This window comes from Lutra lutra, chromosome 10, assembly GCF_902655055.1.
Source record: "Lutra lutra chromosome 10, mLutLut1.2, whole genome shotgun sequence".
NCBI classification, from domain to species: Eukaryota; Metazoa; Chordata; class Mammalia; order Carnivora; family Mustelidae; genus Lutra; species Lutra lutra.
The window spans coordinates 16,145,565-16,170,813 of NC_062287.1; the positions used below are offsets into that span (position 1 = coordinate 16,145,565).

General features: G+C 48.4%; 1 protein-coding gene across 3 annotated transcripts in view; it reads left to right on the forward strand.

The window, feature by feature from the left end:
* POU2F3 (POU class 2 homeobox 3) overlaps positions 1 to 21,086 on the forward strand; it is a 104,593-nt gene extending 83,507 nt beyond the window's left edge. For all 3 annotated transcript variants that reach the window (XM_047692140.1, XM_047692137.1, XM_047692138.1), the window contains 10 exons: positions 1,755 to 1,859; positions 3,061 to 3,163; positions 5,654 to 5,736; positions 8,006 to 8,188; positions 8,606 to 8,747; positions 10,386 to 10,522; positions 12,209 to 12,370; positions 17,527 to 17,593; positions 18,691 to 18,823; positions 19,787 to 21,086. In XM_047692140.1, the coding sequence (XP_047548096.1) occupies positions 1,755 to 1,859; positions 3,061 to 3,163; positions 5,654 to 5,736; positions 8,006 to 8,188; positions 8,606 to 8,747; positions 10,386 to 10,522; positions 12,209 to 12,370; positions 17,527 to 17,593; positions 18,691 to 18,823; positions 19,787 to 19,826 (1,155 nt within the window). In that variant the 3' untranslated portion in view covers positions 19,827 to 21,086. The remainder of the gene's footprint in view (positions 1 to 1,754; positions 1,860 to 3,060; positions 3,164 to 5,653; positions 5,737 to 8,005; positions 8,189 to 8,605; positions 8,748 to 10,385; positions 10,523 to 12,208; positions 12,371 to 17,526; positions 17,594 to 18,690; positions 18,824 to 19,786) is intronic.
* The last annotated feature ends 4,163 nt before the right edge of the window (positions 21,087 to 25,249 follow it).

The following is a 25,249-nucleotide window of genomic DNA, read 5'->3' on the forward strand; positions in this document are numbered from 1 at the left end:
TTAGGACTTGGAAGCAGGGTCTAGCTCCCTGCTCCATGTTCTCCTGACTGGATCCTGCTGGAGACTATAGAAGGATGGGTTCTCTTTGTGTCTTTTATTCAATTAACTCACATAAGTTCCCACTGTGTGCAACGCACCGCATTTAGGACACTAGTTCTTTTCTTGGTCTCTGACGTCACTCAGTAGGATCTTCCTAGCTCTCCAGCCAAAGGGAAATCTTCCTTTTGTGATCCAAAGACCATTTCTCTGCAGTGATGAAGCACAAATGTAGCTTCACCTGGACCTTTAACTTGGGTTAAACTAAGACAGGAGAGATTCTAGGATGTCAGTGACATTCCCAGTGTAGACCAAGAAAGTAGTTTAAGCAGGACATCTGTGGCCAAGAATTTCCATCAGAGGGTCTCCCCAGTGTATTTTAAAAGATATGGTCTAGATCCTATGGTCTTTGTCATATTATATGAATTCAGTCACTTGGCTCCCCTCTCCCCAGCGGACTTCCCGAAAAGCTGCCAGAGGGTAGTTGTTCTCTGGGTGGGAGGAGGGGTGGGCACAAATGGTGTGCCTGGGACACCTGGGAAACCCACAGGTGGGTGCTTGGTGGTGGAGGGAGGCTAGAGAGGGTTTAGAAGCCATCGCAGGCCCTTTGGGCTGCAACTGCAGTAGTGAGTGACTGTGAGAGAGACATGTCCCCACCTGTAGGGAGACAGGCAAAGACTGTCACCAAAGCCACATGGGTGAGGAGGGCGGGCGGCAGAAGCAGCTGAGCACACAGAAGATGGGTAACTGTGGAAAACAAGGGAAAGGGGATAGAGGGGAAACTGGCTCCCAGACTTTGGGATTTTGTGGACCAGAAAAACAAAATACAGTATGGGGAAGATTGATAAAGGGTCGCCATTTTTTTTTTTAAATAAAGTGGGACATTTTAATTTATTTTTATTCTTGTTTTTAAAGATTTATTTATTTGAAAGAGAGAGAGAGAGTACAAGCAGGGGGAAGAGCAGAGGAGAGGGAGAGAGACAATCTCAAGCAGTTTCCACACTGAGTGTGGAGCCTGACACGGACACTTGATCCCACCACCCATGAGATCATGACGTGAAGGGAAACCAAGAGTCAGACGCTCAACTGACTGAGCCCCCGCGCACTCCGTGAGGTGGGGAATTTTTAAAATACTGTTTAGGGGGTGCCCGGCTAGCTCGTCAGAGACACATATGACTCCTGATCTCAGGGTTGTGAGTTTGAGCCCCACATTGGGTCTAGAGATGACGAAAGAAAAATAATAAAAAATAAACAAAAATCAAATCAAATCCCATTTAGGATCAGTGTCATTTCACAAAGGAAATTCTAACATCTCCGCCAAGGGGGGAAAAAAAAGAACATCAACTCAGAACTCAACAGAAATGTTTATAGTCATTGCAATATACTTATTTTTTCTCATCTCATGGAGGGAGAGGGTAAGCTGCCCTCTCCACCGGCACAGCCCGCCGAACCGGTACTAGGGGCGGATCGATCTGTGAACCCCTCCCCACCTGCTTACAGACTGCTCCTCCAGAGTGCCACTCGCCTCTCTCTTAGCCGCTGAAGGACACAGGCAGGCAGGACTATCAAGCTGCAACCCCCTAGGCACCCAGCTAGCTTTGCACTCTCTGGGCTCATCACTCATCACCTTGACCTTCTCCAAGCCTCCCTTTCTTCCTGCTGGGGGTCCGGGGGGGGGAGGCCCAGAACTGATGCTCTCCTCCTGCCTCCACTTTCAGATTAAAACTGAGGACCTTGGCGACTCCCTGCAGCAGACCCTCTCGCATCGGCCATGCCACCTCAGTCAAGGAGCCACGATGATGCCTGGAAACCAAATGTCCGGGGTAAATGCCAGCCCATGTCAGGGAGCCCAGATAGTCTCAGCGGGCCAGTGAGTTTAACTGAAGCCTTTTGCAACATGTCTCACCTCTAGACCTGGCTCTCAGTGAATCTAGATTGGTCTGCAAAACCACCCGACAGGAAATGTGAAGAAGGGATGAAGGCCTGGGGTGGGGATGAGAAGACAGGATAACACTCTTAAAGGGGAAGCCTGGCTACCTCTACCTCCCTGGGACAAAAGAGAGCTGATCCTGCCAAAACAATGGACCTAGCAGTGATGGGGCTGGTGTCTGCTGGCCACTTCGGGGGAGCCCTGTGATGACAGCCACTGCTACAGACATAGAGTGGTTCCGTCTCCAGTGAGCCCACTCTCCTCCCTCAAGCTTTTGCAACAAAGCCAAACCAGAACAGAGTGCTGTTGGGGGAAGAAGGAGGCACCCTAAAACAGTAACGACAAATGTCTGAGAGGGCGGATGTCCCTGTGGCCAGCCCCCCTCTTGCTCTGGATTATCTGGGGGAAGAAATACCACCCCTTTTCTAGAAAGATTTAAGATTAAAATGAGCATCCGTTCCTCTCTTCTTCATCTTTGTGCACCGAGCCCTGGGGGTCTGGATGCCCCAGGCATTGGGATTGGTATCTCCACTGTGGGAGCTGGAGGGAGAAACTCGGGGATCATGGACTTTCTGTCTAGTCAAATTGGTTGTACTAAGAACCTGATAACTTGCTCCTTCCTCCAGGAGAGGTTCAGGCCCAGGAAATGGCCAAGATAGGACTTTCAGCATAGTCAAGTGACATGAGATTAAAACATACAAAATTGGACGATTGGGATTACCTGTCATTTCTAGGGCGAAGCTCTGAGAGATGGGTAATCCTCAGCCTGTGTTTCTGACATTTACAGTCTAGTGGGGAGGGGAGACTGACAGACACAGAAATTAAATAATAAAGCAAAGTTTAACTATGATGGGCTGCAAGGCATTGCTTGGCCGGGCACAGGAGCTATAACAATGCCAGCATTAATGGAATAGCTACTACGTGCCAGGCACTTGAGCTACACAGAGGCATAAGGCAAGGTCACTGCCAACAAAGTCTCTGAGTCTGGAGACCCCATGGGACAGATGAGCAACAGGAAGAGGGAGCCAGCATCCCTGGCATGTAAATTCCGTGATATTTGTGTGTGTCCCCCCCCCCCGACCCCCCGCATGCAGGACATGACCTCCCTCCATCCGCTCCAGCAGCTTGTGCTCGTTCCTGGCCACCTACAGTCTGTATCCCAGTTCCTGCTATCTCAGACCCAATCTGGGCAGCAAGGTAAGAACCCTGGCTGGCGCCTCCCACACCGGCCAAGTCCAGCAACATGCCGTCCCTGCTTGCTGGCTGAGGGAGCCCAAGTGTGGGGCATGGGGTGAGTGGCTTACCCCTCTGACTTAAAGATCAGCTCATCTACTTCAGCGCCAGGGGAAGGGATCCCACCATTGCCCCTCCAGGCAGAGGAACCTTCTCTGCTTCTCCCTCTCATCTCCCTCAATTTCCTGGTCAGTACGGACTGGGGTACAAGGTAGCCAGGAGCTGGGGGCACGGGCAGGGGAGGCGGTATGGGAAGGAGGAGTTCCTGGGGATCTGCGGAGCCCGCCTGTCCCGGTTCCTTGGAAATCCTTCATCTCTGAAAAGCTGGCTGTGACTGTCTGGGTAGAGCTGCAGCGCCACCCAGAGGTTATAGGGGGGATTTTCAGGTGTTCTTTGGCAGGGAAATTACTACCAGAGAAGGTCTCCTTGACCAAGAGCAAACAGATTAGAATATTCATAATAACAGCTAGTATTTCTTGAGCATAATATGCCAGGAGCTCTGATGAGTGATTTTCCTGAAATTTTTCAAAATCACCTCGTGCAGTAGATAGCCATACTATGTCTCCGGTGACATAATAAAGTTCCATAATAATTTGTCTGAAACCTGTGTTCTTGGCCATTGCCTTGTGCTGCCTCTCTCATCTCTACCAACCAAAGCCCGAGGGATGGAGGAAGTAGGAGTTTTCCACCAGTGTATGAATCCCAGGTAGAGGTTTTGGAAATCCAGAATCCAACTCTGTCTTCCGTCCCTAGCACTTGCCCAAATTACAGTCCCTATCCCTAGGCTCCACGGCATCTCAGAACATTTTTATAATGACGAATAAGAACGTACTTGAACCTTTACATATCTATTTTAGCCAAGCAATGTCTATCATGCTCCTAGAATAGGAAAGAGAAGGTAACAGTTAATTCCATTCGTCTTTAAAAGACAGTGATATCAAAATGGCCCAGACATAGACATATAACCAAAGAGGGCAGTGTATGGTGCAAGGGGAAGAACAAATAAACAAACAAAACCCCCCAAAATTTGGAGTCAGAAAACTCATTGGTTAAATTTTTTTTCTTAATTTTAAAAATCACTTACTAGCTGTGTGTCCTTGGGAAAGTTAACCTAACCTCTCTGAATAAAAATAGAGTAAAACGAAACAAAATGGAATAATAGTAAAAAATAGGGACGCCTGGGTGGCTCAGTTGGTTAAGCAGCTGCTTTCGGCTCAGGTCATGATCCCAGCGTCCTGGGATCGAGTCCCATATTGGGCTCCTTGCTCGGCGGGGAGCCTACTTCTCCCTCTGCCTCTGCCTACCACTCTGTCTGCCTGTGCTCACACTCTCTCTCTCTAACAAATAAATAAATAAAATCTTTAAAAAAATAGTAAAAAATAGAATAAGAGTAAAATTCTACCTCACAAGGTTATTGGGGGTTATTTAAAATAATGCATATGAAAAGGCTTTATGCATTTCAAAATGCAATATACATGTTAGATTACTATTAGTATTCAAGCATTTTACTCCCAGTTCAGAGCTCCTTATAAGAGCTTTTTGTGTATTTTAATAAGGAAATATTAAGCCCTGACTTTTACAGACTGGGGAGCATAAAGGTCGGCATCAGCAGCTCTGTACATCAGTGGCCCAGAGCAGCTTAGCGACAACAGAGACCTAAGGTTCGGGTTTGTGCTCAGTGATTGGGGTGACCTGTCCCATTGTCTGCTTTGGTCACTTGATGGCTCCATTTCCGCCATGAGAGCAAGAGCTCCCAGCTGTGGTCCTTCCTAGAGGGAGGCCACTGTCATGACCTACAACCAGACAGAGCCCTTCATGGACCATTTTCTCGGAGAGGGAAGGAGAGAACGGTCCTCAGGCAGCACAAGGAGCAGGGAGAGGCCATACCACCAGACAGAGCTTCCAGAGGCTTGGCCCCTGGTCTTCCCTTCTCTCTCTGCCTTTCCTCCCGAGTATAAAATGTCCTCATTCTGCCAAGAGCCCCTGGCCAGTGCAGCCTTCTGGCCACATCCACTTGGTCTGGCATCCTTGCAGACTTGCTCGGGCCTTCGCAGCCTCCTTCTGCAGGCACAATGGAACTCACCAGCTCCTCCGCTCCAGCTGCCTTTCCTTCCCAGTCGGATTTCTTCAGCCCTGGTTATCAGATCCCAGAGTAGGTTGCCCTGAGCCTCCTCAACCCATGCTGCACCAATCCAGGCTCGCGGGCAGGCAGAAGGACTGGTTTGGGGATCCTGTTTACATATTTACCCCGTGTCTCATTCACCTCCACCTGTGTGTGGCAATGCCAGCGCCGTGGCTGTGGGGGCCCTGTTCACGGGGCTTGGGGTGGGTTGAGGGACCTGATGAGGTCAGAGGGGGTGGGGACAGTTATCTTGGTTCCAGAGCTGTGGAGCACGTCTTTCAGATGGCCTGGATTTTATTTGTTTGTTCCTTTGTCCCTCCCCTTTCACCCAGGTCTGCAGCCAAATCTTCTCCCCTTTCCACAGCAACAAAGCTCTCTCCTCCTCCCGCAGACTGGGCCTGGCCTGGCGTCCCAGGTAAACAACCACATTGTTCCTGTTTCCTCCAGGGATGCCTCAGCTCTTGACAGAGCAGCTCAGTGGTTTTCCCCCACCCCCCTGGATGGGGGGCACTTACCCCTCTGGGAACAGGGACTAGCAAGGGATTATCCCTGCTTACACGTGGGGAATGCAAGCCACGGCCATGAGAAGTGACTGACCCTCTATCACCTGGGAAGCCAGAATTAAAGCCCAGAGATGTCCGCTCCTGGGCTCTCCTCCTCCACAGTGCAGGCCCTCCACTCCGGCCCCGATCGGGCCCTGGCTTCACTCACTCCATTAGGACCAGGGGTCTGCCAACTTTCCAGGGCGGCCACAGGGACCGCCAGCCCTGCCACGAGTGCTCTCAAGCCCCAGGTAGAAGACTGGAGTCCCACAGGCCTGATGTCCCAAGACCACAAGGACACAGTCTCTCACCTCTGGGTCCCTCTTGAGACCCACTGCACTAGACTGCCTCCTGCAGTGTGCATGTGTGCGGGTCGGGAGTTCTGCCATCTGCGAGAGGGGCAGCTTGCTGGGCTGCCCTGTTTCCACCCAGCGCCTGGTTGCCAGCTGGTTCCTCTGGCCGAGGAAGCCTCGTGCCAGGTGTGTGACTTGCTAAGAGCAGCGGGAGCCGGACGGGACCTGCCTCTCCTCCCCTCATCTGGGTGTCCCCGTGCAGTTAATAACCGGCACAGCTCGAGGGACAGACGTGCAGATTTGCGGGGAACAAACTGCAGAGCCCCAGGGTCCCTTCTCCATGCAAAGATCCCCCATGGATCACTCAGGGCCCTGGCTCTAGAGGGTTAGAGAGGCCAGGGAAGGCATCTGGAAGGGGAGAGGTTGCCATCTAGTGGCCGGTAGGAATGGGGATGCCGGAGTCCTGAACTCTTCCACTCCCCGAGGACTCAGAATCTCATCATAGACTTAGGTCTAGAAGAGATCTTACGTGGGCCTAAGATCCACTCTCACATCTTAAAATATTAAGAAGCAAAGAAGCTGTTCAGAAGGTTATTAAGATCGTCATCAGTAACAAGGGACTTGCTTAGGGTCGTGGCAGTGAGAGTAGAGGAGGGGGCGAATGGGGAGATGTTTGGGGCATTTGAAGGAATGCAACATGGCATCTGATTGGATGTGAAAGGGAGGGAGAATAAGCTCTAGCAAAGAACTCAGTACTTGTCGGATCAAAGAACAAATGAATCAAGGAAAAGGAAGTCTCAGGAGGGCTGACGCTTTTCCCTGCAAAACAGGATCAAATCCATGAGGCTTCGGAATCATCCTCTTCTAAAAGATCCTTCACCAGGGAAAGGAGTCCTTCAGTTCTCTCTGGTCCTTTTCCCTGTCTCCTTTTAAGGATGCCCATCTGAGTGGTAAATCTGCATGTCCTGGAGGAGAGAAGGGGGAAAGTTAACCCCAGTCTAGGAAAAGAGTCAGCTGGGAAGGGGAGAGAAGAGGGCTGACGTGGACCAAGTTGTCCATGTGGTCAGTGGCCCGGGGACTGGACAGGATGCCTGGCCCCCTTGGTGTGTGTTCTGCTCCTTGTGAAGTGGTGGATGTCACTCCTGGTCCCAAAAGGGCACAACATGGACTCTAGGTTTTAGGGTCCATTTCTCTATGAAAATAAACGGAAGGAAGACTCTCTCCTGACAACCATAAATGAGATCCAGGTATATTCAGATGGCACTGGAATACCTCTGATTTAAAAACAAACAACTACAAAAAAAACACTCTCATGAAGGAAAAGGATGGGTTAAAAGTATACTGGCAGTCACAGGAGTTTAAAATTCTATGGAAATTCTATTAATATAACAAGTCTCAGATGTCCTCTGTTATCTTCAGTCAACACCTATTGAATGCCTGTTACTTCCCTTTTTGGAAAAGAACAGGCAAGGCAAACAACCTTTCTCCCCCTGTCCCATTCTGAGATTTGTTTTTGGAATCTTTGTAAACAAACCTGCTAGCTCCTTTTATGGTGGAAAACTGAAAGAAGGAAGTTACCTGCTCAGAGTCAAACAATGAGTCATAGCCTAAAACCCAGAAAGGCCACCTCCCTGTCTTGCATTCCTACTGTTTCTACCCAGCTATTCTAGCTATTTGCTGTCCCTTCATAGAAATCCTCGGTTCCCCTTCCACACCACTGACAAAATAGGTATCAAGTGTACCCAGGGGTCTGTTATCCTCTAAGTGGGTCTGTTAGTACACTATTCCAGAAAACGCCATTTGATCGGTTGACTATTTGTGGATCTGTTCCGTATGTGTTCCCTCTTAGGCAATTGGGCGCCCAGGGTTGCCAGGATCTTCTTTAGAACCTCATCTGGAAGCGTCCCCACATCTCCCAGTGCCCAAGCATCTACCCAGCTCTGGAGGGGCTGACGAGCCCAGTGATCTGGAAGAGCTGGAGAAGTTTGCCAAGACCTTCAAGCAGAGGCGCATTAAGCTGGGCTTCACTCAGGTCTGGTTTGCAGGGAGCCAGAAGGAACTGGGTTGAGTGAGGGGAGACGGGGCTTCCCGGGTGTACGTTTCAGGAACAACCTGAGGTTCGGTGTATTTGGGGCAAGCCCGTCGTGTCCCTGAGTTCCAGGGAATAGGGCACAGTTGTCAAGGGTAAGGAAGCGGAGGACACTGTGGCGGACAGGGGAGGAATGAGAGCCAGGCAAGGTGTTAGGCGCATGGCCGTGACCCACTCGGAGTCTGGGGCAGGAAATGAACCAAATTCTCCCTCTGAGAGGGAAAACACCTGGAAAGGAGCCAAGAGGTGATGGGCGGGTGCTTGAAGGTTCTCTGCGTGCGTGGTTGATGCTAGGATGGTGGGACAAAGAAGAGAAGAAGCCTGTGTCTCCAGCTCCTCCCTCTCGATCCCCGTGTGCAGGGAGATGTGGGGTTGGCAATGGGAAAGCTGTACGGCAATGACTTCAGTCAGACCACCATCTCGCGATTTGAAGCCCTCAATCTGAGCTTTAAGAACATGTGCAAACTCAAGCCGCTGCTAGAGAAGTGGTTGCATGACGCAGGTAGGTGGCAGGGACACAAGGGCTGCTGGTACCCTAGATGGTTCTGCTGGGAGGGGGCCAGGGACCTGTCTGTGTCGGGGCTTGAGGCAGTCACTGTGTAAGACTCTTTCTCCTCCTGAGTCTGGAACCATTTGAGAAATAAGACATGGTAGACAGGCAAGTAGAGATGGAAATGTCAGCTGACATGTCCTTTGGAGGACATGGCATTAGGTCATGAAAACTTGGCCCCATTCCTTTCTCCACGAGAGACCCACCCAGTCTAGACTTTAGGGCAGCTCTCCAGAGTGAACAGTTACCCACCTTGCTCTCTGGACCATGTCTTGGTTAGGAATATAGAAACGTGGGTCCTCCAGGCTCTCATGGAGGAGAAGGGGAGGCCATAGTCACAACACAAGCCCTTTGTCTGGGTCGTCTTGAGTAGGACTTCAGAAAGCAGGGAGTTTGGTGAGCTAGACAAGTAGGGAAAGCTTCCAGCAGGAGTGAGGTTGGCTGGATTCAGTCCGCAGGGTGGCCTGGGAGGCGTTCCTGGGGTCAAGGGCAAAGTACGTGAACACTGGACAGATGAGTTTGGTGTGGTGGGGCAGTGTGGAACAGGGCTTCCGCATGGCACTATGGATTTCGCGGGCCAGGGCATTCTTTGTTGTAGGAAGCTGTCCTCTGGACTCCATGGTATTTAGCAGTTATCTTTGGTCTTTACCCCCAGATGCCAGCAGCACCTGCCTCCCACTAAGACGTGCACAAATGTCTCCCAATACTGCCAAATACCTGCTGGGGGGCTTGGGGGGCACAAAATCGCCCCGGTTGAGAACCAGTGGTGTAGGTCGAGAGAGAAGGTAGAGAGAGCCTGTGCCAGGCCGGGCTCTGGTCAGTAGATAAGCGTGGATGAGTGGTTACTGTGGAGAGGAAAGGCAGGGTGAATAAGCAGCCAAAGGGGTTACCCCCTCAGAAGTCCCTCCATGTGGAATGGGGGAGGGGCAAGGAAGCTGCCCCAGACAGGTTGTCCCTTAGGCAGCTCTCCTCAGGGCACCAAAGTGAGATAGATGACCAGAGGCGCTGAGGATCACTGGGAAGGGACCTTATCGTTCATTTCTAGTGTGACCCCCTCCCTGATGCCTGTGTCCTTCGTGAGGGGTATCCCGGCCCATTGGTCCTCCCTCGGCTCCAACACTTAAACGCTGAAAAGAAAGTGATTTCGACGCCACATTCTGCCACCAAGTGCCACTGCTTTTAGCTGCAAACACCATTTCCCATTTTACTCAGTATTCACATCCAGGCATCCCTGGGAAAAAGACAGACTCATGAGTGTTCCTTGTAGGATCTCTGCCTGCACGCACTCACACCTACCCATGCCACTGATGGCCAAGTGTCCCTGAACCATGACCGCAAACACGGGAGGCGCTGGCGTGGGAGTCGTGGAGGACCTTCACTCAGAGCTCTGAGCAGAAGCAGGACGCTTGGCCTGTCCCGGTTCCCCTGCTGGGGGAGGGGTGGGTCCTGAAAGAGCCACTGCGCAGTGCGCAGCTCACCGGGAAGCGGGGTGGGACCTCAAGGCGGGACCTCAAGGCCGTGAACACAGAGCCTGGCCCAGCCAATGTGTTCCCTTCTCTGAGCTTCCTTTGCCTTTCCGCCTCCCGACAGAAACCTCTCCATCAGAGCCCTCGATGAACACCCCCAGCTCTTTCCCCAGCCTCGGTGAGGTGTTCGGTAGGAAGAGGAAGAAACGGACCAGCATCGAGACCAACATCCGCCTGACTCTGGAGAAGAGATTTCAAGATGTGAGCGGCTCCTCCGGGTTGGAGCGGGTGGGCTGATGTACACGGTTGGATGAGTGGACACACTCAGGCCCCTGGGCACACCCCTGCCCTGGGAAAGGGTCGGAAAGCAAGCACACACACCCTCTGCTGCCCCCTATGTATGCCCATGAAGGGGACTGCCGGCGACTTCTTTCCCCACAGACCCCTCTTGCCCTGACATTTTTGGGGGGGCCTAATGTCCCTCTCACTGGGAGCCTTAAGGGATGACATCTGGGGTCCCAGAAGAGGGTGGATCTCTGGATCCAGCTGTGGCAAAGCCAGACCACTGTATATAAATTTTTTCTTTTTCCTTTAAGTATAGTTGACGTATAGTTGATGTACTATATTATGTTTCAGGTGTACGACAGGGATTCCACAGTTTTATACCTTACAAAGTGCTCATCATGATAAGTATAGTTACCATCTGGAATTCTTTACTTTCTATGCATTGATTTATATATTTTTAAAATTTATATGTAGTAAATGCTCATTGTGAACAATTAGGAAAACCCAGGGAAGTAGAAAGAAAAAAACCTGCCATTAAATGGCATCTACATGTCTTTCCTTCTCTTTGTCTCCTCCACATGTGTGTAAATGCTTGTCATCATGTTATACGTACGTTTGATTGAATGTGTAGCAGAAGCATATTCCTGAGCCAGTATGTGGCAGCTGATAACACCAGCTGCGTGCCCCGTGGGAGCTGGAGAAGGGAAGAGGGGGAAACAGGTGCGTCGAAACAGCTTCTAGTTGAGATCCCTCAGGTACCAGCTTCCAGAGCCTCGGTTCACACCACACAGGGCCCTAGAGGATGTGCCATTGGCCTCATTTAACGTTGTGTGCCCGGGGCCTCCAAGACTGCTGCCCGCTCCAGCAGATCCGCCAGGACATCTCGCTCAAGGATTCGATGGCTGCTTCCTGCTGGCAGGATGACAAGAGCAGGCTTTTCCTGCTGATTAGGTTTCTTGAGCAAGGGAGGGGGCTAGAGGAAGGAGAGAAAGGGGCTGAGATCAAAGATTGGGTGGAAGGAGAGGTTGGAATAAGAGAGTGTTTAATATATATAATATAAACATTATTATATTGATATATGATATACACATTATATTAATAGATGATATTTAATGTATAATATAATAGATATTTTATATATATATTATCCCCACAGTCTCGATGGATCCACATGCTTTGTCTTTATTTTTTCCTATTTTGAGGTAGGACAGGAAGTTGTAACACAAGAAAGGGATATCAGGGCATGAGGGGAACATGGGTTTTGGGATTCTGCCTGCCCTGCACAACTCAGCAGCAGACTCCTCTTTTCAAAACTTCTGAAGGGAGAAGTGACAGAAGGGGAGAACGTTGATGGCTCCTCTGCTCTGTGGCAGGCCCTACGCTGGACAGTTGACACACCCTTTCTCGTTTTATCCTCACAGCGATCCTCTCCAGTAGATATTATTCTCACTTCATAGGTGTAAGACTGAGGCTCAGAGAGGTTAAGGCAGTTTTCTAAGGATACACAGTAACTGATAAAGCCAGTATTCCTTCCTAGGTCTGATGCTATTCGGTCCATCTCTTGTTCTATCTTGTTTCCTTGGAACATCCAGCCCCCATCCCCGATTCTTGACCCTCTTCCCTTTTCCTCCTGACCACATTCTATCCCTTTGGTGTCTATAGAACCCCAAACCCAGCTCAGAGGAGATCTCCATGATTGCAGAGCAGCTGTCCATGGAGAAGGAGGTGGTCAGAGTCTGGTTCTGCAACCGACGTCAGAAGGAAAAGAGGATCAACTGCCCTGTGACCACACCCATCAAATCACCCATCTACAACTCCCGCCTGGTGAGTGCCGGGAACCAAGCTGCCACCAGGCACGAGGGGGAGGGACAGGAATGGTGCCTGGAGGACACCATCCTGGGGAAGATGGCAGTCAGGAGATGCAAGTGGCATGCCATAAATAAATAAATAAGCAGAAAGATGCTGCCTATAAAATCTACAGCATATAAAGGAGAATAAAGAAGGGTAAGGGGATTGAAAGTAACTGTGGAGAGATGCCTTTTTAACACAGAGGTCAGAGAGGCCCTCCCTGGTCAGGTGACATTTGAGTGGAGCCCAAAGTGTTGAAAAGGAAAGAACTATCTAGAACAAAGGGTGTTCCAGGCAGAGGGACCAGCAAGTAAAAAGACCTGACATGTTTGAGGAAGAGAAGGAAGCCAGTGTGGCTGGGGCAGGGTGAGGAAGGAGGAGAGAATGGGAGGGAAAGTCAGAGGAGTAACACAGAGCAGACCACCCAAAGCTCATGGAGGTCACTGAAAGGACCTTGGCTTTGAGTTTGGATGAAGTAAGCCACTGGAGAGCTGGGAGTGGAGAAGTCTGAGCTGGCTGAGGTGGGCTGCCATGTGGAGAATAATCTAGAAGCAGGACACAGGTGAGGAAACACAATAACCAGGCTGTGCACAGAGGTAGCTTAGGCTAAGACGGTAGCCACAGTGGAGATGAGAAGTGGTTGGATTCCAAATACACTTCAGCCATGGAGCCAGCAAGATGTGCTGACAGCTCAGATACGGAACACAAGAGATGAGCCCAAAGTGGCTTCAAGGGTTTTGGCCTGAGCAACTGGTCAAGGTGTTGCCATTTTTTTTTTTTTAAGGTGATAAAGAATGTCAGAAGTACAAGTATAAGGGAAAAGACTAAAAATTTGGAACTGGTCAGCTTAAGCTGGACACTCATCTAAGCATCCAAGAGAAATGAAATGCCTAGTAGACAGTAGTATCAATGATTCTGGAGGTTGGGGAGAGGTTAGGGCTGGGAATAATCTGCAATTTAGGGAGACCTGGAAGTAGGAAATATCTTCTCCATCCAGGGAGAGGTGGTGCCTGGAGGATAGAGGTGGGAAGGTTCTTCTTCATCCTTGGGGATGATAAGGTTGTAAGGTTAAGGGAATTGAGGACAATGACATTGTCCTCAAATCTTCCAGCACTCAAAGATGGGAGAAATTCAGCCTTGTCTGGGGTGTCTCATACAAATGACACCATTGTTCATTCTTTCACCAAACATTCATTGACCACCTACCATATATTGATCTTCATGTAGAGTGCTGAGGGTACACAAATCTGTCCCATGTCCCGGAGGATCTCACCACCTAGCAGAGGAGACAGACAAATAAACAAATGATAAACCACATGATAATTTCTCGAGGAGAACTTAGGAGTTGCAGGGAACAAAGCCTTGCAAGGTGGTGGTTAGAGAAGGCTTCCCCAAGGAGATAATTAATACCTGAGCTGAGTCTAAAAGGACAAGGAGTGAAGAGGCAAATAAGGGTGGGGTGGAGTTCTCATGCGAGAAAGTATGGGAACCGTAGGATGGAGCAGAGAGAATGAATATATGACACGTCCCTGGAACTGTAGGTAACCACCTGTCCTGTGAGGGATGTTGAAAGATGAGGCTGGACAGACGAGCAAGGCCAGACTGAGGTGACTATGAGCAATGCTAAGGACTGTGAAGCCTTAGAGGAGTCTGAAGGTTTTTGAGCAGACCATTGGCACCATCAGATGTGCCTGCAGCGTAAAAGGTGGTTTGAGAGACACAAGACTGTGTAGGGAAACCAGCAAGGATATGTCTGCGATTATCCAGGAGAGATGTATTGAGGGCCGAAACAAAGCTAGCAGGTAAGAATGAGGGGCTGGGAGAGACTCAAGAGATAATTAGAAGGTAGACTTATTAGGTCTTGGGTAATGAATGGGAGATTGGGTGAGGGGCAGGGAGAATGATGAAGGAAAGGGAGTACTCTCAGCTGACTCTTGGCATTCAGATTGGGCTGATGGGGCAGGAGTTATGCTATTGATGTGACAAGCAAACACAAGGGGACGAGCTGATTTGGGAGTAGGAGGAAGTGATGATTCCTGTTCTTTATATCCTTATAAGGTACAGTGAAGCCTGTGGGACACCCAAGTGGGAATGTCCTTGGGTACCTGGAATTATGGGTCTGAAGGTCAGGAGAGAAGATTAAGATGGAGACATGGATCGGGGAGTCATAAGCATAAGGTGGTGGTTGAAATCTTGGGGGAGGAGGAGCTCAGTTATGGAGTTTGCACAAAGGAGCCAAGAGAAAAGTCTAGATCTTAACCTTAGGGATCACCAGCATCTGAGGGACAGGTACAGGAGGAGGATCAAGGGAAGACACTAAGAAGGAGTCTCCAGAAGAGGCAAGACATGGCGGTGAAGATGTGAAGAGGCAGTGAACCCCTCTAGGAGGGCTCTGGGAGTTCAGAAGAACACGGATCAAAACCATTCTAATCAGAATGGGGTCTGGGAGGGCTCACCCCCTAATCTGTTTGCAGAACAAATTAGAAGTTAGTGAGAACAGCACCCCAGGCTGGAGGAACCATCTGTGAGAAGGCACGGAATTACAAAACAACATGCTGCATTGGGAGAATCACAAGCACTTCCATCTGGCTGAAGCGAAGGCTTAGGGACTGAGAGGGGTTGATGAGGGCTGGCTCACAATGGGCCACAGATACTAAATTACCCTGCCAGCTCTAGGGAACCACTGAAAATTTGAAGTTGGAGGCAACACGATACTCATTCACGGTTCCTTTCTTAAATATTTATTGCATACCAACCAAATGTTTGGCACCGGGACACGGTGGTACACAGGATGCCTGAGATCTCTCTGCTGGCAGTCTGGCAGGGAAAGCAGACATTGAACAAAGGCTCTCTGGGATGAAATCTCCAGAGGAGATGCAGGATTTAGAGGATCTAACGTAGGCCAGGGTGTCAGGGGCTTTGCCAAGGAATGATGCTCTAATGGCAGAAGCATAAGTAGACAGTCATGGGGTTGGGGGTGCACAGGGAGGAGAGAGTGCAGGGAATAACATTCCAGGCAGAGGAAAGAGTGTCTGTGAAGGCCCTGAGGCTGGGCAGGGTGGAAAGTGGAAGAGTAGCAGGCTGGAATGGGCTGGAACCCAGGGAGGGGAAATGAGGAGGGTGGAATGCTGGGCGGGGTGGGGGTGAGGTTATGTCAGGTGCATTAAGGAAATGGAACCATGGTGGAGGAGCATTGAAATCTTTAAACACGGGGCTAGGGGAGGTAGGTTCTCATTTTGGTTCAACCCCAACCCAGGACACCCACATGGAGAAAAGCGGTGGGAAGCATAAAGGAGCTGGGCAGGGGCCTGATTCCTTCTCATCGTTCAGGCAACACGTATTGATTGAGCACCTGCAAAGTTCCAGGCACGGTAGCAGACATGGTAGTAGAAAGTCACAGGCATCATGCTGCCCCTGGGAAGCCAGCAGCTTAGTTCCGGAAAAAGATGTTAAATAAGTAATGACCGTTCATGCTCGTGATGTTATGAAGGAAGCAGAGAGACAAAGTGTTCTGACTCTGCTTCTCCTCAGGTCTCCTGGGGACAGCCTCCTTGGGACTAGGACATAGTTTCTTCTGCTCTGATATGAAATGATCTCCAGGATATACAGTTAAGCCAAAAAAAAAAAAAAAAAAAGAGTGAAATGGTACCAACCACTGTGGGCAGAATGCTACCATTTATATAAACAATTAAAAAGGGGGAGCCATTTTTACCAAGATATATATATCTTCTTACATATGTGTAGCCTACCTCCAGAAGGAAACAGAAGAAGCTGGTCACAGTGACTAAATGCATTATTTATTTTAAAACAACAACAAATGTCACGGGTGTGCCAGTAGGGAGGGGAGGAGGAGGAGGAGAGGGAGAGAGATGGTTGATAACATCTCTTACCACGGGGCCTCACACCTGTCCCCACCCTTCGTGGGCCCCCTGCCTACTGAGGAGGTACTGTAAACGGGCAGGTAAGTGAAGACAAGAGAACTGTAGCTGATTAGTTGGGAAATGAGTACATGCTTCATCCTGTTGGGAAGGGATGATCCAAACCAGGGAGGGGAGGAATCCCAGCTCCCCCAAGCAGAACTTCTTCCAGCGTCCCTTGAAAACATAGATCGGACCTTCTCCTATCGGCGTGAGAAGAAAGAAGGGGAGGCGAGGTACGACGACTCCAGCTCAAATGAAGAAGAGGACAGTGTCGAGACGGTGGACGGCTTCCTTCAGGGAGGAAGGGAACGAGCATTTAACAAACCTGGCACTCTTTGCCAGGCGTTGAATTGGAAGCTTTATGGACATTATCTTATTAAATCTTAATTGAAAGGAAATATAAGGGAGGTATTACCTCTGTTTCATGGATGAAAAAAACAGATCTCAGTGGGGTTAGGTCACTTGCCCAAAGTCACATGGAGCATTATGGTGAAATCAGGGTCTCACCCCTCGATCTGTTGGGCCCCCAAGTCCATTCTTTCTATTACATCTTGTTCTAGGTTGTGCTAAGGTAGTAATCGAAAGGGTTTAAACTGAATCCTCTTAAGTCCCTTCCCAATCTCAGAGTTGTTGATGCTGTGAGGTCTCCAGGGCCAAATGAACAGTTTCAGCATCCAAAGTTCAGCCTCCCCCTCCAGTTTTTTTCTGGGGAGTGGAGGGTCCTTTCCTGTATCAGACTGAGAAGCCTGGAACAAACAGGGTTGTCAGAGCTGGGCTCTGCTGCCCTGAGCAAAGGGATCTTTTATTTAAAAAAAAAAAAAAAAAAAGGACTGGAGACTGGAGAACATCTAGCCAATGGATAGTGTCTGCCCCAGCAGGAGTCCAGAGGTGGCGCCTCTTGTCACCCAGCACTCAGCACCGCAGCCTCGCCCGGCCAAGCTGAAGAGCCTTGCCAGGGGCCACAGCAGGGAGGACAGGGCCTGGTGTCAGCAGCAGGTCCCTGCCAGAGCAGGCCGGAGCTGGAGCTGATGCTGCACATGGTCCAGAAGCCTTCTTGTGGAAGTGGGATGGAGTGTAGGTTTGGAACAAAGCAGTCATCAAGAAAGCTGAGCCCTGCTGTCTGTACTCTGGGGGCCCAGCACCCTGGGAGAAGCACTCAAGTTCGGAGAAGGGAGCAGACACAGACATTTACAAGCTTCTGTTGCCTTTCAGGTCTCTCCCTCTGGATCTCTGGGTCCCCTCTCTGTCCCTCCTGTCCACAGCACCATGCCTGGAACAGGTGAGCTTTGCCGTGGGGTTTCTGAATAGCTCCCGAAGCCCTTTCAACAGGGGGACAGTCAAGGTGAACAATAACTGCTTAGGTCAGCATTCCTTAAACATCTTTCGAAGGCTATGAAAATCTGTGCTAGGAAAGAAGGGTTCCACCATCGAGTAAGTTTGGGAAATGCTGAAGAAGCCAAGTTGAAAACGTCTGCTTTCTGTCTCATTTGCCATACTTCTCCGCACCAGAGTGCACTTCACAGCCCTGAAGGAGCTGAAGGAAGGCAAGGTCTTCCGAGCCAGTTTCCTGTAGAACTCTACTTTTCAAAAAGTACGTAGAACCTTTCAAAGAATGAGGAAGGTGACCATCTGTCTGGATGTGCCCAGAACAGTCCCAGTGTCTGCCTCTTGTCCTGACCTAATGATGGAGAGCCCAGCTTCCCACTCCTCAAAGTCTCTTGGCTTGCTTGGATAGTAAGCTGTCACCTTACTCACAGAACACTGTTTGGGAAATCCAAAAATGAGAATCCAAATCTGCCATTTCCAGAAGACAAAAATGCATTTTGGGGAAGTGAAACAAGGCGCCACAGGCCAGGGTTAGTGAATGGCCAGGAACCAAGACTTGGGTCTCCTCTCTCCTGGCTGTGCTCTTTCTAGAAGACTGTGCATCTTTTTTGTGGAAATGGGCACACCGGAGAGGCCATGCTCTCAGATTCTCTTTCCTTCCTCCGTTCAGTGTTCTCTCTCTCCCTCCTCCCCTCCTTTCCGAGAGCCCTTGTTCTTGGCCCCTCCCATCTCTTGGTCTGGGGCTACCTATGCCCAGCCCAGGGTGTGTCCTGGAGTAGGATGATTTTGGCATCTGTCCTTCTGCATTTGGCAAGTCTTGGACCTGCAGAACCAGCCACACCGTTCTCCAGGGCCTGTGCTGGGAAGAGGATTTATGATGAGAGCCCTCTGGGGCCGGGTGTTGAAGCTAATGTCCCCGGAGTGGGCAGATGGGTGGGACACAGGGAGGAGTGGGGGTTCTCTGGGGAGACATGTCTGAGGGCCATGTCAGGAGGTCCCAGGACCCAGCAGCATTATTTTCCCCTTGTTTTTGCCTCTGTTCATCCTCAGTAACGTCATCCTGTTCCCCGGGGAACAACAGCAGGCCTTCGTCTCCTGGCTCGGGACTCCACGCCAACAGCCCCACTGCATCTCAAAATAACTCCAAAGCGGCAGTGAGCTCCTCCAGTTTTAACTCTTCGGGGTAAGGTGGAGGAGAGAGTACCGTGACATTCTAGCAGGGTCAAGGGACATGTGAGATGTTGGGTCCATACCTCTGAAAAGAAAGCTTAGTCACAGGACTGGAAAGGGGAGTGGGGAGACGAGTAGGGGTGGGGGGCTGTATGGAGAACCAGGCTGGACCATATCCCTAGGGAGTGGGCTTTAAAGAGAAGCTTCGGCCAGTGAGCAGTCCTGGCAAGGAGCTGATGTCAACAAAGCCAAAATTTCCATCCTCACTGGGAGGGTGGAAATTTCCGAACGCTCCTATTAGAAAGGACCAGGTCCTTCAGTGGGCTTGGGAGCGCTCCACTTCCTGACAGGAACCCTGTTCTCGGGGTGTTCTGATGTGAGCCTGTGAGCTGGAGCTGCCCGTGTGGCTGACAGAAGGAGAGAGGAAGTTTTGCTGCTCCCCATCTCGAGCTCCTGCCGGTGAGGCAGTGAGGGCAGCAGCCTCGGGGGCCCAAGAGTTTGCTCTAAAAGCTATTCTCAGAGCAGGTACCTTGAGGGAGTCTTCCCTGACTCAGAACAAAGCAGAGATTTGAAAGTTAGACGGTTACCTTGTGGGAAGAGATTAATCCACTTGACCAAAACCAGGCCATTCAGCAAGGCAGCCAGCTCTTACCAGCCCACAGGTACACAGCGTAAAATATTGGGACTCCTCAACCACTCCCACCAAAAAAAGAAGGAAAAACCTATATAATGTATGTTTTTTAAAAATGTTTTGAGATAGAATTCACACACCATAAAAATTACCATCTAAAACGTGCCACGCCTGGATTTTAGTGTCTTCACAATTTTATATAACCATCATCAAAATCCAATTCCAGAATGTTTTCATGACCCCCAGAAAGAAACCCCATACCCCTGTTAGGAGTTCACTGCCCATTTGCCTCTTCCCTCAAACCATTAGCAGCTTTACGGTTGACTTGCTTTTCCTTCCTTCCAGATCTTGGTACCGATGGAATCATCCCACCTACCTCCACTGAGACCAAAAAGTTTTTCGGAATCCACCTGGCCCTGTATGCCCCCCCGGAAGGAAGGGAATCATGCCCTCTCTGAATGGACAGATTACTGTCAGAAGAGTGGAAGAGAATCCCCACTGCCATCCCAAGCTCTTGGTTCTTCAGGTGTGAGGGCCTCCAGAGATCCAAACTGTGACTAAACCATGCGCTGGCTCCCAGTGCTCTTGAAACACATTCCCCCTCTCCCCAAGGTGTTACCCGTTTTCACCTTCTTTCCCCGTGCTCCAACCCTCTAGCTCTAAATACTTCCCATGGCTTCCCTGTGGCAGTCGTCTTTCCGAGCAAGGACACCTTGTCATTATTTTCCAACTCATCCATGGGCTTCTGGGGACAGCGGTTTGACTAGTATGCCAAACAACCAGAGGAAGAGATTATGGCTTGACTCCGAACTTGGCCACAATCGCTGAACCAATCTCTAAATTCTGTGAAAAGATTGGAATCTGATGTCTCCACCAAATCCTGGATGCTTTCTGTTGAGCAAACCTTTCCGACTGAATCTTCATTTCATTCCAGGTTTTTTGTAGCCCCGACCCCTTTTCTAGAACTGAATCCACTCATGATGGCCTTCTCCAGGTTCCCTCCTTTTAACAGAAGGCCAAGCCACCCTCAGTCCCCTGGGCGCATTTCTCTGCCCACAGGTGCTCTTCTGTGTGCTACACCTGCTCCAGAGTTCAGGAGTGTTAATTCCTTCTCTCCTTCCTTGTCCTTATCTGGTCCTCTCTCCCTTCCCCCTGCTGGAGGAGGAGGAACACAAAAGCAAACATGTAACGATTATGTTGGCAGATTCCCTGTATATATAGCCCCTTCCTGTGTTTGCAGCTACCTTCCCTCCTTCATGTGGAATTTTCCAGCAAAATGTTTAACTCAGGTGTGAATTTTGAAGATATCTCTGTAATATTTTATCTCCTTTTTAAAAAAAGAGAAAGAAAGGAAAAAAAATGCCAAAGTGTGAAATACTGTGCTAGCTTCCACAAGAAGAGTTCCCACATGAGCTGGGAATGTTTGTTGACTTCTCGGGAACATTATCTCTAGTCTCCTTCTTTGTGGGCCAGTGTGTAGAGAAGCAACATGAAGCCATTCCAGCAATGGTAACTTTTTTTTAGGAAAAAAAAAAGAAAAGAAAAGAAAAAAGACTGTATATCCAAGAAAATGTTGAGATTCTAAGGAATCTCTCTGTTCCTAAATAAATTTGTATAGTTATGATATAAATGATTCTACTATTGACAAGAAAAGGTTTAGATCATTGTTCTGTGTCTTTTGTGGAGGGGAGGGATAGGAGTGCATATAGTGAAACGGGATAGGGGGAACACCTGGCTGGCTCAGTCAATAGAGCTTGCAACTCTTGATCTCAGGGTTGCCAGTTCGAGCCCCACACTGGGTGCAGAGATTACTTAAAAAAAATGGGAAGGGGGTAAAATGTTTCAGGTTGGTATATTAAGTCTGTTACTCCCTGGACTGATATGCTAAAGATGACATACATACATTAATACAGGGCTTCGAAGAGTTCAGAGTTCTTACTCTTTTTGACAGAATTATCTTGAGGGCAGAGTAGCAGGAAACTGGTTGAAAGGGAGAAGATTTTTAAGTGGGAGGATGTTAAATGTTTAAGGCCAAGTCATTCAGACTTTAGAGCTGGAGGCAGAGGCTGGAAAGCTCATATTGCAGATATCCTGAAGGTCAATTATTAAATATTCACAATGGGAAGCAACAGGTATGTAAAGGAAAGCATAATCCAATAATCAAATATATTTGGCTTTTGAATGCACTGTGACTTTTGCTGAGCGGCTGAGGGACAAGGAAGCTCTCCCGGTGGTTTTTCTTAGGTTAATAAAATTTAATTGGCTACCATTCCTGAAGGAAATACTGACCTGTGGGAAAGGGAGGCCCTTCAAAAATGTCATGGCTCATGGGGAAACACTGAAATTGGGATGAAACATTTGTTGTGAACAATATCTAAGTGCAAAATCTCTATGTAAATAATTAAGACTTAAGTGTTTCCGGTGTTTGGGCCTTATATTCAGACTAATATTTCATGTCACGAAGCTGAAGAAGAAAGCCTACTTGTAGTGGTTGCTGTCTCGAGAAAAGATCCAGTTGGAAGGGACTAGGTATGCGGCAAAGAGACAACAAGAGGAGCCTTTGGGACTCATTTAAATCTATAAAGGGACAGCTCTGTGACCCAGGAGCCCATGGGTAGTTACGTTGTCCATAATGCTGGTTTGTTTTTTCCTTCTTTCTTTCTTTCTTTCTTTTTCATCGCTGGATGGGCACAAACCACATGCCGATTTTCATTCATTTCATCTTTTAAAAAATTTTATTTTTTTAGAGCAGTTTTAGATCTACACCAAAATTGAGAGGAAGGTACGGAGATTTCCCATACATCCCTGCCCCTTCACGTACATAGCCTCCCCCATCATCAACATCACTCACTAGAAAGTACTTTTTTTTTTTTTAAACCAAGGAAGAATCTATATTGACATACAATGATCATTCAAAGCTCACAGTTCATCTTAGAGCTCACTCCTGGCGTTGCATGTGCTGCAGGTTTGGACAAAAACATAATGACCTATACCCATCCTTGTAATACACAGGGTATTTTCACTGCCCTAATCCTCTGTGCTCCACCTATTCACTTCTCTCTCCCCTACAGCCTGCAACCACGGATCTCTTTACTGTCTCTAATAGCTTTGCATTTTCCACAATGTCCTATAGTTAGAATCATAGTACATGACCTTTCCAGATTGGCTTCTTTCACTTAGCAATGTGCATTGAAAATTTCTCCATGTCTTCATGGCTTCATAGCTCATTTCTTTTTAGCACTGAATAAATAATATTCTATTGTCTGGATACACCACAGTCTATGTATCCATTCATCTACTGAAGGACATCTTCGTTGCTTCCAAGTTTGGGCAATTATGACGAAAGCTGCCCTAAACATCTCTGTGTGGGGTTTTGATGTGGACAGAAGTTTTTAATTCCTTTGGGTAAATACCGAGGACCATGATTGCTGGATCATATGGTAAGAGTATATTTTGTTTTGTAAGAAGCTTCCAAACTGTCTTCCAACAGAATGTGGCTGCACCATTTTGTACCCTCACCAAACAGTGTATGGAGTTCCTGTTGCTCCACATCTTTGCCAGCAGCTGGTGTCGCCAAGCATTCTGGATCTTGGTCATTCTAATAGGTGTGTAGTAGTAGTCCATATGTTTTCATCTGCATTTTCCCGATGATATGATGTGAGACATCTTTTTGTGCGCTTATTTGCCATCCGTATGTCTTCTTTGGTGAGGTGTCTTTTCAGGTCACTGGCCCATGTTTTAATCAGGTTATTTTCTTATGTTAAGAAAATGTTAAGAGTACTCTATTTTGGATAAAAGTCCATTATCAGATGTTTCTTTTGCAAATATTTTCTTCCAGCCCATGGCTTGTCCTCTAATTCTCTTGAATTTGTCTTTGGCAAAGCAGACATTTTTAATATATTTTTTAAAGGTTTTATTTATTTATTTGACAGACAGAAAACACAAGTAGGCAGAGAGAGAGGAGGAAGCAGGTTCCCCGCTGAGCAGAGAGCCCGATGCGGGGCTCGATCCCAGAACCCTGGGATCATGACCTGAGCCAAAGGCAGAGGCTTTAACCCACTGAGCCACCCAGGCACCCCCAGATGTTTTTAATTTTAATGAAGTCCAGCTTACCCATTATTTTTGTCATGGGTTGTGTCTTCGTTGTTGTTTCTAAAAAGGCATCACCACACCCAGGATCATCTAGGTGTTCTCTTCCTGAAATGTTACAGTCTTGCATTTTACATTCAGGTCTATGATCCATTTGGAGTTCATCTTTGTGAAGGGTGTAAGGTCCGTGTCTTGATGTGTTTTGTTTTTTTGTATTTTGGGGTGGGGGGTTTGCATGTGGATGTTTGGTTGTTCCAGCAGCATGTGTGGAAGACACCGTCTTCTCTCCATTGTATTTCCTTAGCTCCTTTGTCAAAGACCAGTTGAGTCTGTGTAGGAGGGTCGATTTCTGGGATATTTGGCCGTGGTTTCTATGAAAGAAATGCAGAATTGTAACCTCACTGCTCAGCCTCCAGTAGCTTCCATTATCCACTGTCTTGGACAACTGTTTAACAGAGTCAAACCTGGGATTTACTTTTCACATATGCATGATTCTATAAAATTCCAGCAAAGTTTAACCAAAGCTTGGTTAGCTTCCTCAGCAGCTAATTAGGCACAAGAGAATCTATGGGCAAAAACCAGTCACTGTCCAGGCAAAAAGAAAAAGAAGAATTGCTCCGCTACTTTTCAAAATTTGCATACTTCAATTTTTAGTTGACTCAAGACTGGTGGGCCCAGCTGTGGGTTCCCAACACTAAGGACTTTTGGTGAAACTCATAGAATGAGTTTAGTTCCAGGACTCAAGTTAAGAATCCTGCTCTGAGCCCCTGGGTTTCAGACTCAGTGCCCCTCCTCCCTGTACACTCTGCATGCACCTGCTATCCTTATGTACTATGTTTGCTGATTCCTCTGCTTCACCTTCTAGACTGTGGGAAGCTCCTTAAGGTTGAGGTTCTTTTTCTCTTTATCTCCATGATTAACACTGTGCCTAGTACTGGGGCACCTGGGTGGCTCAGTTAGTTAAGTGTCTGCCTTTGACTCAGGTTGTGTTCTTAGGGTCTTGGGATCCAGCCCTGTGTCAGGCTCCCAGCAACGTGGGGGAGTGTCCTTCTCCCTCTTCCTCTGTCCCTCTGCCTGCTTGTGCCAATTAATAAATAAAATCTTAAAAAAAAAAAAAGCCCCAGCACTGTGCCTAGTACATAATAGGGAATTAAGATTTTTGAAAATTAAATTCTCTCTCTTTTTTTTAACCTTTGAATGACTTTTAGTGCCCTTCACCGAGGCTAGGAGCTGTGAATACCTAATAATACAGTACACATCTATAGGGGATTCTAGTCAAGGGCAGGCAGCATATCTTGGTGGTTGAGAGCATGCCTTCCAGAACCATATTGCCTGGCTTCATACTCCAATCTGCCTCCTACTAATCATGTCACCTTGAGCAAGTTCCTTGACTGCTCTGTGCCTTAGTTTCTCACCTATAAAATGGGGATAACCATAGTAACCATCTCATAGACCTGTGAGAATTAAATTTTAATAATGTATGTAAAGTGCTTGGAACAGTGCCTGGTACAATAAGTGTTGACTGTTATTATTGTGATTATGATCACAATTATTGTCATTATTATTCCAATAAATTGGTGGAGAGTTTCCTGTTCCCTGCTCTCCCTTATAGCCCAGAACTTCTTGTGGGGGTGGGGTGCCACTGTTGAGAAATATCTGATTTGGTAGAACAAGGGTTATGGCCAAACATATACAAATTAGTAAATTTAATCCAAGGTA